Source organism: Lontra canadensis, unplaced genomic scaffold (genome assembly GCF_010015895.1).
Source record: "Lontra canadensis isolate GAN:19392208 unplaced genomic scaffold, GSC_riverotter_1.0 scaffold3, whole genome shotgun sequence".
NCBI classification, from domain to species: Eukaryota; Metazoa; Chordata; class Mammalia; order Carnivora; family Mustelidae; genus Lontra; species Lontra canadensis.
Genome location: NW_022630997.1, coordinates 12,300,167 through 12,318,492, shown reverse-complemented (window position 1 = coordinate 12,318,492; position 18,326 = coordinate 12,300,167). Strand labels below are relative to the sequence as shown.

At 43.8% G+C, this 18,326-nt stretch overlaps 1 protein-coding gene across 4 annotated transcripts in view; it reads right to left on the bottom strand.

Moving 5' to 3' along the window:
• Positions 1–5,757: 5,757 nt before the first annotated feature.
• The window catches only part of SORCS1 (sortilin related VPS10 domain containing receptor 1), a 497,774-nt gene continuing 485,205 nt past the window's right edge, over positions 5,758–18,326 (bottom strand). Inside the window, exons 25-27 of one of the 4 annotated variants that reach the window (XM_032880513.1) lie at positions 11,141–11,246; positions 10,859–11,019; positions 5,758–9,066 (exon numbers count right to left, since the gene is read on the bottom strand). In XM_032880513.1, coding sequence (XP_032736404.1) covers positions 9,002–9,066; positions 10,859–11,019; positions 11,141–11,246 — 332 coding nt within the window. In that variant the 3' untranslated portion in view covers positions 5,758–9,001. Of the gene's footprint in view, positions 9,337–10,858; positions 11,020–11,140; positions 11,247–18,326 lie in introns of all 4 variants that reach the window. The other 3 variants (XM_032880521.1, XM_032880527.1, XM_032880538.1) reach the window with 3 other exon arrangements.

The following is an 18,326-nucleotide window of genomic DNA, read 5'->3' as shown; positions in this document are numbered from 1 at the left end:
CATCTCAATAGGAATTTAAATTGCAAAATGAAATGAAATTTGTCTTTTTTATGTATAGAAACTATTTTTAACTTCTTAAAGGAATTTAAATGAACAATTCTGAACTTTTCTATCAACTTTACCTAGTATGTTAAACTTATTATTACTCATAATAATTACATAATAAAATAAGCAAATCTAGTATTTTAGATTAACTTTGCAGTCTATTTTTTTGGTAATTTTTCTTAAAATCACATTTTTCTAACCATACAAGTAATATATAATCATTTTAGAAAAATTCAGAAAATAAGCAAAACAAGTGAATTTTCAAAACCTGGAATTTTATGAGTTAGAAATAAGCAGTGTTGGGGTGTCTGGGTGGAGTGGTTGGTTAAGTGTCCGGATCTTGGTTTCATCTCAGGTCATAATCTCAGGATCGTGAGACTAACCCCCACATTGGGCTCTGTGCTCAGCATGGGGTCTGCTTAAGATTCTCTCTCCTTCTCCCACTGGCCCTTCCGCTCGTGCTTGTACTCTCTCTCTTGTGTGTTCTCTCTCCCTCTCTCTAAATAAATACATATTTTAAAAAGAAAGAAATAAGCAGTGTTCCTATATTTCAATCTCTCAGTCTGTTCCTATATATTTTCTGTGCAAATTGTTTTCACACTATGTTAAGCTAAATTCTACAATTCTACATCTTTCTAACATTAAGGAAAATATTCTCATGCCACTAAGTATTCAGGTATTCTTTAAAAAAAGTTTTAGTGGAAGCATTCTATTTTATTACATGGAGAGATACACACACACACACACACACACACACACACTTAACTAATTAATTCATAAATATTGTTCATTGCATCCTTTTTCTGCACCTGCAAGCTCTACCCATGCTTCCTTTGGCAGGGAGATTTCATGATGATATCTGTTCGTGCTTACTTTGAAATATCTTACTCAGGATCATCTATAAAGGGCTTTTATGATCTAGATAGCTTAAGCTCATTTTTAAATATTTCAACACTTTCCCTGTTTTGCTCTCTGTGGAACATTTTATGTATGTCTTTCTTATACTATCCTTCTTAACAAAGAGTTTTGACCACAACTTAACATTATTTGGGCCAAAGATGTATTTCTAAACATGAGTAGTTGAGGTTGATCGAACCTGAGTGATGCTCTGAGTTCTGGGCAAGCAGACAGGCTGCTGGTCTTCCAGCCCCAATGTTCAGGCGGGTTGCCGTGCTAATGAGGATAGGTGCTCTGTTCTTACCTTTTCCCTCTGAGGTCAGGTTAGATTCTTCCTTCTATTAGTATATCCAAATTATTTTTAAACTAACATCTGAATTACTGTTCTGCGGTAAAACTTTTATGAAAGTGTACATTTATTCCAAAGGGATTGATACATTGGAGAATTCAAAGATAATGCAAATTTTGTGTATATGTGTGATTCTGCCAATAAAAATATTAAGTGAAGAGACAAAACTATACTCTACTGGATTCAGCTATGTACCATGCACAACACACACACACACACACACACACACACACACACACACACACCCTCCACCATCTACCAGCTAAATCCCTTTGGCCTCATGTAACCCAGGCCATATCATCCGCTTGGTGTTACAACTTTGTCGGATTTCATGTAATTCTCCTTCTTTATAATAACTCACTTCACAATGACTTATGCCACAACTCACTTCACGATGCTCACATGCTATTAGTACTCTAATACCCACCTTTTTAAGCCAACATTGGGTTTTTTTCAAGGTGCTTTATCTGTGTATTTCTTAACCTTTTAATACCACAGAAGTGTGTTACCATTTTTATTAGGTTTTGCTATGGTCTGAACGTTAGTGTCTCCTCCCAAACTCTTATGTCCAAAACCTCATGCCCAAAGTGATGGTATTTAGGAGTGGGGCCTTTGGGAGGTGATGACAGCTTTTACCGAAAAGACACCGGAGAGCTCCCTTTCTCTTTCTACCCTGTGAGGACCCAGTGAGGAGATGCCACATATGAGAGGAAAACAGGTCCTCTGAATCTGGTGGCATCTTGATCTCAGACTTTCAAGCCTCCAGAATCATGAGAAATAAATTCCCGCTATTTTTAAGCCACCCAGTCTCTCCTACTGTGTTATAAGAGCAGAATGGACTAGGACGGGTTTGTATCTCCTTTTAACATGTCACTGACTCATTACCCATGAAGGTGGCACATGAGAAAGTCATTGTGTGTTGTGTCCTGGTCCCATTTCTTCTCCTAAGCCTCGCATTTTATTGTGCTTTTCTGCATCGTGAGGTGATTTTTCAGGAGCACATATGCCACATAACATATATAATTCTCTGGGGAAATTCCCCTACGTGACCATTGTGAAAATTAATTTTTCTTTAAACTCAGAAGCATTTCTAACTGCCGTGCTGAGGTCCAAAATTGTTTGTTTTTCTGCTTGATATCTGAGACTGATGCGGAACAAGTTCGTTCCTTTTCAGCTTTCAGATCTCAGAGAAGCTGGGGCCCAACTCCTCCTCTCCCATCCCAATCCCCCGTCACTATGCACTCTGCTGTGTTTGATTTTTACTTATCAAAATTATCTTATGTGTATGATAGCATTGGATCTGTTACACTACATTTTATTATTTGTTCATTGTTCCTATTAGAATATACGCTCATAAAGGCAGATAGCTTATCTGCCTTGCTCTCGATTGTATTATCACCATCTAAAGAAGTCTGTAACACATAAGATTAACACAGATTTGTATTTTGTCAACCAAAGATTCCTTTTCTGATGTTTAACATGAAAACTATAATACCTATTTATAGTATATGTCCATCTAGAATTATTTTGGGATTTTTCCCTACTATGAAAGCATCAGCAAAATACTATTAACTTCTAAGAAATAGGTGAACTGATAATGATTCCAAAGCAAAACTTAGGCCTTGGTTTTTCACACTATTTTCTAACCATTTTTTTCCCCCTAAACTACAACTATTTCACTGAAGTTAATATCTAAGAATGGGCCCCTGAAAACAGTGGCCTGAGGTAAGAGAGAGGAAGGGCAAGGATGTGTTGGTGCTTGACAAACATCAGTTGAACATAAAATCAGGGGTGCTGGCTGGGTAAGGCGAGTCAGACGATGGCAACTCAGAGATCGTCGCTCACCACGCAAAGCTGAAAAACCGGGGCTGAGTTTCAGCAAACATTTATCTAGTGCCCCCTAATGGCAATGTCCAGTGCTAGAAGCTGAAGGAGTGAAATGAAAATTTAAAAAAAAAAAAGATCCTTCCCTACAGGAGTGTAGAATTCTGTGAGCAAGATGTAAAAAGTGGCACATGTGAACAGATTTCTGATTTAAATAGGTGTTGTTGAATGAAAAAATGCTCAACATAATTAGTCATCAGGGAAATTCAAATCAAAACTACTTTGAGATACCACTTTATACCAGTTAGAATGGCAAAAACTGAGGAGACAAGAAACAACAAACATTGGAGAGGTTGTGGAGAAAGGAGAACATTCTTACACTGTTGGTGGGAATGCAAGCTGGTGGAGCCACTTTGGAAAATAGTATGGAGGTTCCTCAAAAAGTTCAAAACAGAGCTATTCTATGACTCGGCAATTGCACTACTGGGTATTTACTCTAAAGATACAGATGTAGTGAAAAGAAGGAGCACTTGCACCCCAATGTTCACAGCAGCAATGTCCACAATAGCCAAACTGTGGAAGGAGCCAAGATGCCCTTCAACAGACGAATGGATGAAGAAGATGTGGTCCATACATACAATGGAATATTACTCAGCCATCAGAAAGGATGAACACCCACCATTTGCATCAACATGGATGGAACTGGAGGAGATCATGCTGAGTGAAATAAGTCAAGCAGAGAAAGAAAAACTGTCATATGGTTTCACTTATTTGTGGAACATAAGGAATAGCATGGAGAACATTAGAAGAAGGAAGGGAAAAATGAAGAGGGGGAAATCGGAGGGGGAGACGAAACATGAGAGACTATGGACTCCAGGAAACAAATCGAGGGTTTTAGAGGGGAGGCGTGTGGAGGGAGGGGTTAGCCCAGTGATGGGTATTAAGGAGGGCACGGATTGCACAGAGCACTATAACACTACGTAAACAATGAATCATGGAACACTACATCAAAAACTAATAATGTACTGCATGGTGACTAACACAAAATAATAATAAAAAAAAAATAGGTGTTGTTGGAAGTGAAACAGGTGAAAGAATGCCACAGGGAAAGGAGCACCTACTATTTAAGTATTTGCCTTCAGACTGGGGAAGAATTTGGATTTCATGTGGACTAAACCTGAAAGGGTAGCTGTGCCAGTCCCCTGCCTGTGTTCTCTCCAGTCCATTCCCCACTCCTCCCTACTCTGCTTTGTATTTCGGGAAACTGTATTTCCCAGGGTCCAGTGCCCACTGGCTTGTGGATGGGCTTGGTCAGTGGGGAGCTTCATCTGCAGGTGGGAGGGTCACAGCAAGGAAACAGCAAGCTTCCTCTCTCCCTCTCCTTTGCTTGGGCAGCATGGCTGGCTACGGCTGTGGCTCCTCTGTGGTTCCAGAAAGCGCCAGCCACGTCCTCCATGATTTCAGTGTCCAGCTGGTGGTGCTGGTCCCGGGCTGTGGGAATCCCTGGGTCCTTCCAGCCCGGGGAAGGCAGAGGCTTCTTACTGATGCTCATCCTGGCATTGTGTCACCTCCCCCTACTTGGCATCTTGGCTCTTCAGTTACTCAAGCAAAAAATTCCCTGTGTAAAATCTCTGTTTGAAATCTCCACAGATGATTTTTGTTTGACTGCCTGCACCCTCAGTGAGAGAGGAAATAAACTCCTGAGGGGGAAGCACAGCAGAGGCTCTGGCCTGGCAAAGAACAACAAAGGGTCAGGTAGAAGATTAAGCCTGTGGGAAAGAAGAGGGTCAAGGCCACCTAAAAACAGGGATTCTCAGATATGCGGCGACTATGCTGTTGAGGCAACGCCATTCTGTGCCTGTTGGGTCTTTGGAAAGCTGAGGAAAGTTCTCTTTCTATACAAATACAAGGGCAAAATGTTGTCCAAGAAGAGATGTCACCTATGTAGGCAAGCCACAAGGCTGGAGGATTTGGGATCCAGTCCATTGAATTTAAATCCCCTGGATGGGGCTCTTGGGAATGACTCACCGACTCAGAATACCAAAGCTGGAAGTTGTCTTCTTCCTTCAGATTATATGCATGAGGACACTAAAGCTCTTGTACGGGAAAGTGCTTTGTTCAAGGTCACAGCTGGCATAGCTGGAGGGAGAGCTCCACTCTCCTAATTTCAGGGTCAAAGCCTTTTTTATGCTATCCCTAGTGTCTTTCCCATGGCCCGAGGTTTCAGCTCACTACATCACAGGCGGCTTTGCTCCTTCCATAACTAAAAGATTCTAAACAAATTTGAATGGGTTGGTCACATAGTAGTAATTTCTAATTTTGAACTAAACATAATAAGCATGTGACTCATTCCAAAGTAACCGGTTTGGAGGGTTTTTAAGTAGAATAAGGTAATTTAATAAAGCAACAGACATTATATAGTCAAATAAAATGCAGGTAGAATTCAGGTAGTAGAATAGATTTTCCTTTGTGAGTAAAAAAAAAAGCATGCAAACAAAAATAATCCTTTGAGACTGTGGTATTTGCTATATTCTCACACAACTAGCCTTTATAAATCCTACAGTTGTATCACTTCTGCATGAAGACAGAACGCCATGGTTTGGTTTGAGATAAAATAAACTCCTCGAGGCCAAGACTTTAGAGACATTATCTGTTTAATAAATATGATTGTAAAAGCAATAAACAAGAGCAAGTATACATTACACTACATAGTATTTAACAAAAAATACATCAAAAAAGTCATTTTAAAATTAGAAGTAGTTCCAATACTATAAGAAAACTTTTTTTTTTTTTCTTTAAATTGGCTTCCTATAAAAATAAGTTGGCAAATGAGGGATTTCAATGCTCAGTTGGAATCCTGGAAAACACAGAACAGTTGCCAAACACCCCATTGCTCTCAAAGTTGCTGTTTGGAACTTGTGGGAAAAAAGCAAAGCAAACCTCTGCATTTTGGACCGTGAATCCAATTAGGAATAAGGCAAAGGAGAAAATGTTGGTTGGGTAGTTCAGGGTAGAGCGTGCACAGTTTGCCTTCTGGGATTTTTGGAAAATGTTGTAATATCAGATTTCTAGCTTGCCCTGAATCTTCCCTTCCACATCCATCCCTCCCCACTCACTCCTCTGGCTTGAAGCCCACCAAACTCCTCATTTTGTTTGCACCTGCTGTTCACGAGTCGGTAGGCACTTGGGTCCCTCTCATTTGTAGGCTCTCATCACTGCCTTCTCTTTGGGATTGAGCTGGAGTGGCCAAGTGTGGTGGTTCCCAAAGTTCTGTGGACATCACTGTCACCTGAACAGCTGGGCCCACCCCCTATAGTTTCTGACTCAGTAGGTCTGCAGTCAGGGGACCCCAGATTTTCATTTCTAGTAAGTCTGAGGGGATGCTGATACTGCTCAGTCCAGATACCACGCTTTGAAAACCACAGCGCTAGATCATAAGAACAATGAGGTCCCCTTGCCTCACTCTTCTCTTACAAGTGGAAGGGAGCTTTGAGGAGAGGCACCTGAGGGTCCCGGAGATGCTGAACGGAGAGCTGGCCATCTGTGATCACTTTCCAAAATGCCAGGCATCTCATGTCTACCTCCATTTTTAATTAGGACTTACACATCCATTTTTCCTTATGTCTTCTCATGTATTCTTCCATTTATCCCTTCAACAAAGTAATTTTCTTAATACCTACTCTAGGCAAGGCACTGTGCGAGACTAAGAGGGCTATTCCCTTTTTCATAATTTTCCAATTAAAATTAATTGAATGGCAACTCTGAGGAATCCCTGTGCTGTTTTGAGTGAGCTTCTTTTGGTTTCCAAACATTTTGTCCTCCAGATTAAACTTGGAAGGCTCCAACTGAAGCGGATCGATGAGGATGTTTCCTATGGGATAGGAAGCCTGGCAGGTTGGGGATCAATTGAGTTCTACAAATAGATGGCCACCTCAGGCATAATCCATTTCCCAGATTCATCCTGGGTATCTTCAACCACAAAAACTTCCAAATGATTCACTTCTGATTGCAGCTTTGCTACTCTTGCCCTGCCTAAGCTACATGAAGGCAGGGATCACCAGGATCTTTGGGACCCCCAGGATCACCAGGACCCTGTTATCGACTGTGACTGGCCTGGGAACTTGGCCATAGAGGAGGCTGCTCTCTCTGGGTGGTTTTCAAAACTGCTTTCTCCTGTATTTGAGTAGGCTTTGCCTAATTCATAATCCTTCCAGGCCGCCTGCTGGACACACATTTGTTTCTTTCTTACTCTGGGTCTTCTTTCATTATTGACCTGGGCAAATGGGGATTGATTGTTCATGCTCTGAGCCAATCTGCCTTAGTTAGACATCTACCTCCTCCCCTTTCGGCTTGCTAATTTTTCCTTTGCCAATAATATGATACTCAGAGATCAGAGAGCATAACTGGGAAATGTCTGGAATCATTCTACATCATCAAAATCTTATCCTAATGTAAGACAAGACCCCCGTATATTCTCAGACTTTTTGACATTCTTAAATATTCAATCCATTAACCTGCTTCTTCTTCTGGTTAAAATCAGTTTTATTTTACAAATATTTTTACTGTACTGTGAGAGAACAAATACTGGGTAATAGCAACCATTACAGAAGGAAATTGCCCTGCCACACAGTAACGCATTTGAAACATTTCTCACAAGAATATTCTGGAATCTGCACAGAAGATTTTTGCTAGGGTGTGAGAATACCACTACGCATCTGTATGCTTTCTTTTCCAGTGTATGTGGCCAGGTTTGAATTGCTTTGGATACATCAACTCTTTCACACACTTTGCGTGTTTCCAGGTGGGAAAAGGCAAGGCTATTTGGAAGAGGCAGGTTCTACAGGAAACTAAGGATACATGGAGCCGAACCCTGCAGGGCAGGATGTATTGGGTCAGTGTGTAGAGGTGTAGGGAAGCTGGCATGCTGACAGATCTGAAACGTGTGCGTGGCGGGGGCAAGGCCGGCGGAGGCTAGGCCAGTATTTAGGAAACACTGAGGTTAATGTCCAGAATCCAATAACATGTTTGGGAAGAAAAAGTAGGGGGAGTTGAAAGACAACTTGGAGACCAGAAGGAAGAGGTACAAAGACATCAACAGATGATGACCACATGGGGATAGCAAACAAATGGCGAGGCCAGATGATGGGGAGCTGGGATTCTCTTTTCTACATAAGTTGGGGGGCAGGAACAGGAAAGCTACAAGGGAAAGCCTTTGTGATGGGAAGGGGTGGACAGGAAACAGAGATCCACTTCTGACATGCTTGCCCCCGCAGCCGGCTTTCCCTACTCTGCCTGCGTACGTGGAACTTGACCTCACTCCTTCATCCCTGTGGCCGCTCAGAATGCAAAACCCAAGCAGCCTCATGGCCACTGCTGGCCCCCTGGAGCTACCAGAGATAACTTAGAAAAGAAACTGGCAATGAGGAAAGTGGGACAGAGAAACAGCTCAGGGTTTCACACTCCTGTGCATGTCATTGTGTCTTATGAAAGGGGCTGGGGCGGCTAATCCCCCCATCAGCCTCTAGGGCTAAAATTGGTGTTAAATCTAGGGCCAAGAATATTTCCAAAAACACATGCAGGTTTCCTTGGCCTCTATATGTTATGAATTTTCTACAAACACGACCGATCAGAAAAAAGAGAGAGAAGAGGAAAGGGGAGGGGAGTGTTTTTCCATTAAAATAGAGCACCTGTACACTGCCCCTCCAAGCATGTTCTCAAGGTATTGTCCACATGCACAGGCTTAAAGCTAAAAACCCTTGTTGTCTGTGTCTGAAGAATTAAAAAGTCCCGATGCAGTGAGTGTTTGTTTGTCTGTCTGTTTGTTTGGATTTTGATTGTTTCTATTTTATTTGTTTGTTTGTTTTTGTTTTTACTGGCGTCCTCCATTCAAACATTTACATAGGTAGGGATTTCTTTTGTGCTTTGATTCTCAGCAACTATGGAAATACTTCCTGGCAAAATAGGAAACAGAACAACAAAGGAAAGAAAAAAAACATAGAGTTAGTGGTCATGAAGGATGGTGCACTTGACAAGAGCGAAATTCTTTCCTGATCAGCAGGTCGCCTGTAGCCTTTGGGGGTTTTCCTTAAATTGCAAATTGTGCCCCAGCAGATCCCCGCTTTGGCGTTGGAGGTGGAGTGGCGTGTCTTGCTCTTTGCAATCGGAGAGATGAGTCACCAGGTTGAGTAGAAGGGGAGGGAGGGGAGGGTAAAGCTACTCTCCTAAGAGAAAACGTGTAACACTTACTCATTTAATGACACTGACAATGGAAAGGTGTCAGAGACTGTGCAACGTGCTGCGGGATGCTCCTGGTGAAGGAGGGTTTGCTACTTTTATACAGTCAACAGTGCCGTGCTTCATACCCCGTGGAAATGGGATTGAAAACCAAATGACCCACAAAAATGCACTTAGAAGCTTTAGAAGTAAATAGACAGGGTGAACGCTTCTCTGGACTTGAAGACAGAAAAGGCTTTTTCTTTTGAACCTAAAGCAATTACACATTTATCACCCTGTCTCCCCAAATAAAAGCCAGCACATTGTGAATGCCGGACCCCAGATAGGGTTCCAGCTGGTATTATTATGTCTGAGACAAGCCAGGCCCTGCACTGAAATCTCACCCAGCACCATCACAGAACTCTCCCACATCTGCTTAAAGAGAGGGCTGTTTCTCTATTTAGGTGCTCCTTTCCCTTTCCAAGTCACTGATGAGAAATCTCAGGGAGCACCCTTCTCGAAGGTTTGGTATTCTGACATTAGAGTGAGGCACAGACAGTTATCTAGTAATGTATCCATCTCGTCCCACAATGCAGGATTCGAGGTGGAAACATGACAGCTTCAAGTCCTGACACCACCAGACAGGATGTAACAGGGCCAGCCATGGGTCACAGTGGCAGCTCCAGGGGTCTAACTCCCCGGAAATTTTCCTCTGCCATAGACAGTAGGGTTTAGCGATTACACCTGGGACTCTGGACCTAGCTGTTGGATTCCCAGCTTACTTTGCAGGCGTAGAGAGAGAGCGAGAGCTCTACTGATATATGATAAGGTCCACTGTAAGACTTCTGCCAGGGACAGGTGAACAGGAGGGAGAAATGTGCCCGTTGGCCCTGTAACAGGTTAACTCCCCAGGAGTCTCTCTCAGGAAACCTTACTCCTGGGGTGTTCTGCAAACTTTCTGCCTCTTGGCCTCAACATTCTTAGGTTCCATGTTTCGGGACTGGGGGGCAGTTTTTAGACTCCTGCTAATTAACAAAAATCCCAGGGTAATCAGCTTGGCCCTCCTCTATTCTGTCTCCTGATGTCGCTTCTCTACAAGCATTCTGGAACAATTTGCCCTCCAAAGAGTTGTCTTGAGGCCAGGTGGGCCAGGCCTACCCTGTCATTCCCTACCCTGCCTGGCCCTCCACATCACCAGATCTAGCCTCTGAGGCTTCCTTCTTGCACATTGTTAGAGTCAACGCTCTGCTCTTTGACCATGAACATTTTGAAGCCCCGTATTTTAGAGCAAGAGATTTTGCAAGAGGAAGCATAAAGTCATGAGAGAGAAAAAAAAAAACACTACATAGGAGCAAGAAGGCTTTTTTCCCCCTCATTCCAGTTGAAGGAAGCAGGGAAAGAGACATCTTAGCTGTTTCTCTCAGGAATGTTAGAGCAGGAGAGAGTGGTTACATCAAGCCAGAAAGGGGTTAGACAGTCAGCAGTTGACTACCCAGGCCGAGCAGCTGACGGCTACTGGGAATCATTTACCTATGAGCTGGCATTCCACCTTCTCATCTATCAGTTGGCCAGGCCTCCTTAGTTCAGTCTGAGGGATATGGGCCCTGCTTTCAGGGTGACTGACCCGACTGACCATCTCTCGTTCTTTCTCATTCTGCATCTGGGCATAAACATTAATCCCCGGGATCTTCCTAAAACATTAACAGACAGCATCATTGCTATGCACGGGAGAGTACATCATGGCAACACGTGCTTCCGAGCCTGTCAGGGAGAAGGAAGGGGGAGGGAAGACGAGGACAGAGGGCCTCATACCTTTTAAACTTGTAGATGACAAACACGGCCAGCCCCACGAACACCACCGAGAGCAGCATCAGCATGGCGGATCCACTGTGGGTTGGAGTGAGGTCCACCAGCGGGGCTAGGGGAGAACACGAGGCATGGTCATGGGCAGGGCACGCCTGACTCCGTGAGGTGCTGACACTCTTCACACAGAGGCACGGTGAGTCCCAGGAAACCCCGTGGGGCCTATGCACAGGTGCGTGTCACATGGCTGACATGGGGTGGGGGCATCTGAGTCTTGGCCCAGCCCCCGGAGCGCTCCAACTGGTCTGTGCAGGAAGGGTGGTGGGGGCCCTGGGCTCAGACTGCCCAGATTCCAGGCCTGCATTACCGTGCCGGCCCTGTGATTCTAGGCAAGCGATTTCACCTTAATGGGCTTATGTGGTGGGAGAATAACGGTAGTATCTCGTGGGGTTTGTGTGAGGGCCGTGTGAACACACTGACAACAGTGCTGGACACGTATTAAGTCTCCCCTAAGTGTCAGCCTTTCTTACAACGGCTGCTGCTCTTCTTTTTAGTCAATATTTAAAACACTATGATTATGAAATTTTCCTATACTCTGAGTGCAAGCTTCTCTAACGCGGAGCAATGCACATCCCCCGAAGGAGCAACGGGAATATTGTGATGAATGATCTGCTGTCTCTCACTCCGGTCCCTGCGACTGTCACGTGAGACAAAGGACTGGGGGGTAGGGAGCATGCTTATCTTCCCAGCACACAGGAAACCGATGGCTAAGGGAGGATTTCACAAGAGTTGTCACCGTGGTGCAGGTGGAGGGGTGCACGACCCCATGTAGTCTCGACGGCTTCCCGAAGCCCTGACAGCAGCTGGTGCCAGGAGCACCAGCCTCTCAGAAGCACGGACGTCTCCTCCTTGCAGCCATAAAAGATCCTCCTCCCTGAGTTTACCCCTAGACCACAGCTCTTGGGAGCATCTCTCCACCCCCAAATCCTCCTCAATCTTAGGGTCAAATCTGTCATGCTTTAAGGACTTTGTTTGCCATTAATTTGCACCCTCTCAAAAAACAGACATGTTGCAAAAACAGCATCGCTCAAGCATGAAAGAAAGCCACACGTACACCTTAGGAGGCCTGGACGCTAAACTTGACCTTCCCCCGTTCAAGGAAAGTCTGATACTCAGAAAGGTTGGTGACTTGAAAGTCACCACCAGGACCATTTTCTGTCGCTTTTCTCTGTCGGGAGCCGGGAAGGCAACGTTCTGGTCACCTGGGTGTGAGAGTTCGAGAAGAGTGGCCTGTATGCTGAAGGACCCCAACAGGACTCGAGGCCGCTTCTGCTCTGTCTAGTCAGGCTACGTTCTATTACGTTCTATGGTCAGACTATGTTCCAGACACTCCAGGAAACTGGAGTGCACATTCCAGACGTCAAATTGTTTTGCTGGGGAACTGGTCAAACACTGTTGCTCAGAAAACAGGTTTAGTTGTTTTAGTAGCATCAGCTTTTAGGAAGCAGGAACATTAGGTGACCCCTGTGATTCTCTCTCTCCTACGTCAAGCAGCGCTTATGCCAAGCGGGGCAGTGGGTGAGCCTGGGAGTGAGGAGGCCGTAGGGACATACCCAAGGCACACGTGCTTCCAGGTCAAAATGAGAAAACCAAAGTGTCTTTCATTTACTAAGGCAAACACAGTGGCATCAGCAAAGGAGTCCAGAAATATTTCAGAACTCACACTGCAACTAGTAGGATGTCACTGGGGAAGGGGGCACCTTCCATTTTTCACAGGGATTTTCGCAGCTGACTTCCACAAATGGAAGGCAGGGCTGTGACCTCCGCCGGACCCATAAGAACAGTGAGGCTCTCACTGGTTAATGTCTTTCCAAAGGACTCACAACAAGGAAGCAGAAGAAGGAAGACTTGAACCCGAGTCCTACCACGAACACTCATGGAGCTAATTTCAGTGGAAAATACCGGAAATTTAAAAACATATTTCTGAAGGTGGGGATTAGGGCTAAAACTATAGTGCGAGAAGTAAATTAAGTGATCCAAGTTAAAAAATGATCAAGTCTTAAAAGGACTAGTTAGAATCATAAAGCATGCACACTCACACCGGGGTGACACATGGGTGTATACATCTACGCTATATGGGTACACACACATGGTGCAGGTGCATAGGGAAACATACCCAGCACCTGGCTTCAACAAACATCAACCCACACACAATATTGTATTCTTTTTATCCCCATCCAGTCCTCACAACCACAACCCTCCGTATTCTGAAGCAAATCTTAGCCATCCTGTAATTCCATCTGTAACTCTAAAAGATAAGGTCCTTCTCTCTCCAGACATTATCACAATACTCTTATCACACACAAGGAAATAAAAATGGGAAGACATTCTAATGCAAACTGTTAGCTTGGCAGGGAACAGATGCAGGTTCAGGGAGGGGCCTCTCTGTTTAGGAGGGCTAGAGGCAGGTTAGGTTTATTAGCTAAACTTGTAATTTCTAGCTGCACGCTCCTTGGGGATAAGCAGAGATCAGGGCTATGGAGTAACCAGGAGGGATACTAGTTTGCTTGAAAGGGTTGGTATTTGAAATAAATGGAAAAGTAAAGAGAGGAAATTGCTTTGTCCAGGCTCTTGCTAAAAGAGAAAGCAAACACACACACACACACACACACACACTCACACTATTTCCCTTTTCTTCCCTTCCTCATCCTTTTTCTCCACATCACAAGTTTCTATCATTCAATTCTAAATCATTCCTACTTAAAGCATCATTCGTATATAAGCAGCGTTAGCACTGGTAAGTAATTAGCACAGTATTTTGGAAAAATGAGCTTCTGTGTTCTGAGATCTAAAGCGCGGCTATCTGCTCCCCCATCTCTGCATTGTTTTGTCTCTGAGGGCTCAGGCAGCCGCAGCAGGCGGAGCAGGGTCAGACAGGACATCACTGCCCTGTGGGTTCCACGGGGCTGCTTGCTGACCTGCCCCTGAATGTGAATGGGCCTATTACTGCTGCACACACCACAGCTGCATTATCTTGGTGCAACCGCAGATTAGGTGTGTTTGGGTGTATTCTGCTGAGGAATGGAAAGGGGTGATAAATGGGCTTTAGCTTCTGGTGTGGAATTAGCATAAATTAATCCCTCTCCAGTTGCGGCCTAAACAAGGTAGAAGCCTGAAGGAAAATGCTGAGTGGTTGATTTGCCATTATGCACACAGAGCAAAGCAGGGATACGTCAGTACTGTAGGGGACCCCCCTTTCTTTCTTCTTCTTTTTTTAAGAGAGGGAGTGGGGGAGGGGTGGAGACAGAGACTCTAAAGCAGTCTCCATGCCCAGCCCAGAGCTGGATGTGGGGATGGACCCTTACAAGTCTGAGACCATGAGCTGGAGCTGAAATCAAGGGTCAGACACTTCACTGACTAAGCCACCCAGGTATCGCTCATTTCACATTTCTAAGTCTGGGTGCGGGCACACACTGTTTCTGAAATCCTGGGAGGACTCAGACATGCACTGAATTGTTATGTTCTATTCATGAGGACCTAGGCTGATTATAAAAACAGCAGGCAGTGGGTGTGGAGCCTGCTGGGGATTCTCTCTCTCCCTTTTCCACTGTTCTTCCCCCGTCTCTAAAATAAATAAATACATCTAAGAAAAAAAAAGGAAAGAAAAAAGCTCGTAACAGTCCTGCAGGACAGAAACTCATTTAACTCACTATAATGTTTCCCAAAATCAAATGGCCACAGCCCCTTTGCAGACCAAGGTCCTGCACAACATGCTTGAGGAAATGCTTTTACCCTGAGTATCACATTCCCCTTTGCTGCAGCCTTGCCCCTTGGTTTGGTTTATTTCCAAGTTGTGAAGTCAACAATATGGCAGCATCAGCTGGTGACACCAGGCTCTTTGTGTTCATTTTTATTCGAGCACAGGGACTTTCTTAGAGACCTTCTCCCTGCACTAGGACTTGGAAACCCCGAACTACATTTCTAATCCAGAAGTTAGTGTGGTCAAGGAATTTACAGAAGCAAGTTTGCAAATGTGAATTTCTTTTCGACTCTTCTGCCTCCCAAGCAGAACTATACTGGGCTTTAAAGATTTTATTTTATTTTATTTTTTAATTTATTTAACAGACAAAGATCATAAGTAGGCAGAGAGGCAGGCAGAGAGAGAGGAGGAAGCAGGCTCCCCGCTGAGTAGAGAGCCCAGTGCAGGGCTCAATCCCAGAACTCTGGGATCTCAACCTGAGCCGAAGGCAGAGGCTTTAACCCACTGAGCCACCCAGGCGCCCCTACACTGGGCTTTAGTTACATGCCTTGAATATCACAAAATCCATGTGGTCTGCAATGTCTCCAGAAATTAAAATGATATGGGAATGGCACAAAGTTTATTTAGAAAACAGAAAGAGTGGGGTGCCTGGATGACTAAGCGTCTGCCTTTGGCTCAGGTCATGATCTCCAGGGCCTGGGATCTAGTTGGGCTCCCTGCTAAGTGGGGAGTCTGCTTCTCTCCCTCTGGCCCTTCCCCTGCTGTTCTCTGTCTCAAATAAATAAATAAATAAATAAATAAATAAATAAATAAATAACACCTTAAAAATAAAAAAGAAAGAAAGAAAGAAAACAGAAAAAACAAAGGGTTTTCACTTACAAAGCTCTCTTTCTTGGCCAACAGGCCTTTCTGTTGGTTCAAATCCAAACGGAATCATGAGAGTCTTGAGGACTGCCACTCCTGACTAGGATAAAGCCGTGATCCTGCAGGCCTAAGGGCCGGACAGTGTGAGAATTCCAGGGAGGCACTAATGACTAGTGAAGCATTGTGGCTCATTTGAAAGTGAAGATGAGTCTTCAAGAACATTGAGTCATGGAGTTCAGGTCACTTGGCCAAGTCATGACAACTCTGGGTACCTCAAAGACCAAATGTATTATGGTAATTGACAGACAGGAGGAGAAAGATGCATTTTGGTTTTCTACGGTTGAAAGTCAACAAGAAATCCTGCTTGCTTTAGCAAGTGTTTCTCAAAGTAGAAGTTTACAGACTACCTGAATCAGAAGCACCTGGAGAATGTGTGAAAATGCAATCTCCTAGGCTTCACTAGAGAAAAACAAAATTACATCTCTGAGAATCATTCCCAGAAATCTGCCCATGTTACATGCTACAAATGTCATGGTGACGTGTGCCAGTTTGAGAGCACTGCATGTTAGGTCCCACCTCCCACCCTTCCTAAAACATCCAATACTTATCTTAGAGTGTGGCTGACCTTTATATTCTCTGGGTCACTAAAAACAAAAGAAGAACACACCCTTTGATTACTACTTGTAGCTTAATCTGGGTATGACTTCAAGAGAGCCTGCTAGACTACATAAAAGCATTTCAAGTCTCCCCTCCTAAGAGCGTGGTGGAGATTGGCTTCATTGCTGGATCAATTCTCTACCTCGCTCTGTGCCCAAGCCTTTCACATTCTAAGTCTGAAGCTTTTTGCACCAAGAGGTGAAATCTGCTTCCTCATCCCTTGAATCTGGGCTAGGGTGACAATAGCATGGGGCCATGGGATGACATGGGAATGAGGGTGTGCCAATCGTCAGCTTCAAGGCCTCTGCACTTTTGCTTTCTCTCTTGGAATCCTGTCATTGTTATGAATGAGCACGTGCAGAAAAGCCTGATCAAGCATGACAGACCACGTGGAGAAGAATTTAATTATCCTAATCAAGGCTCTTCTAGAAGACGCCAAACATCTTGGACACCAGAAGACTAAGACCAGTAGAACCCCCTACCCAAGGATCTACAGCTGATGGCAGACACACAATGAGCACAGATAAAACCAGGACCACCCAACTGATCCACAGACTCAACAGCAACTCACTGTTAAGCCAGTACATTTCTGGGTGGTCTTTGTTACATAGCAATAGCTTACTGATACCTTCTCTATTAAAAATTCTTCTCTTTCAATTGGTTAAACACCCGATTAGCAATTCTTATGTTTGGGCTCTACATTACTCAGTTCTTGCTATGGACCTCTGCCCTTACTGGCAGAGAGGCAGGATATAAGTAAGATAATCCTAACTATTCTTTCCTAAACCAGAACACTTTATTAATGAAAAGGAATGCTATTAAAGTTTATACACACACTATAGATATAATCCAGAACAGTCCCCATCACTCTAGATATAAGACACTTAGTGTCTAAAAGGTAGCTTGTCCTAAATTCTGGTGTCTTCTTTGTCTTTCACATGTGTTCTCCTGCCTTCTATTTCCTGCCAATTTCTATGGACTATGTGCCTTGCCTTCCCCTTGGGGAACTGTATCTGGTGCATCCTAACTATTTATTACTTCTACCTATTTCCAACGTGATGCATGGTTGTACCCTTTCTCTGAATGGTTCATCTGATAACTCCCCCTTGACCATTTTCCACCCAAGAGTTTCTAGAAACACCTCAGCTGGGCCAACGCAGGCCAGTTACCAGGTAGATATTGAACACTTTTTTTTAATGGGTCCAGAAAAAATCTTAGGAAAAAACGATGAAGAAAGAATTAAAGCTAAAGAGGAACCTCAGTGCTGGACCCTGGTATATTTATGAAAGGATCACATTCAAGTAACTGCACTGGCGAAAGGGGTATATTTAAATATCTTGGCATCTGCTCTTACTGGCCATAACACCATAGTGGCTTAGTAGTTGTCAGAAGCCAGTGGATCCACATGATGTGAAAAGCCTAAACATTTGCAGAGGGAAAATACACACACACACACACACACACACACACACACACACACACACTTATATATAAATATATTTATAGTTATCTATAAATATATATATTTTAATCTGGGACAAAAAAGTAGAAAGAAAAATACTACCAGGGCGACTATATTCACAAAGACTTATAAAGGGTAACTGTGTAGATAACAAGGCAACCAGAGACGAAAGGGACACGATGAATTTATTGGCTGTGGAAGAATTTCACTAGTACTAATTTCATCCCTAAATGGAAAATGCTACTGCAACAATTTATTTCACTTTATAGTTCAGAGCCCCACAACTCCACAATGTGGCATCTGCATGCAGAATGATGTGGCTTAGATGATACTGTATTTTCTAAAGCTTCTCAGCTAATGCTAATTTTGCCTTCAAGTGGAAAGGATCTTTCTCAACGTGAAACTGTCGGGCAGAATTCATGATGTATCCCGACCTAGGCTGAAATTCTGGT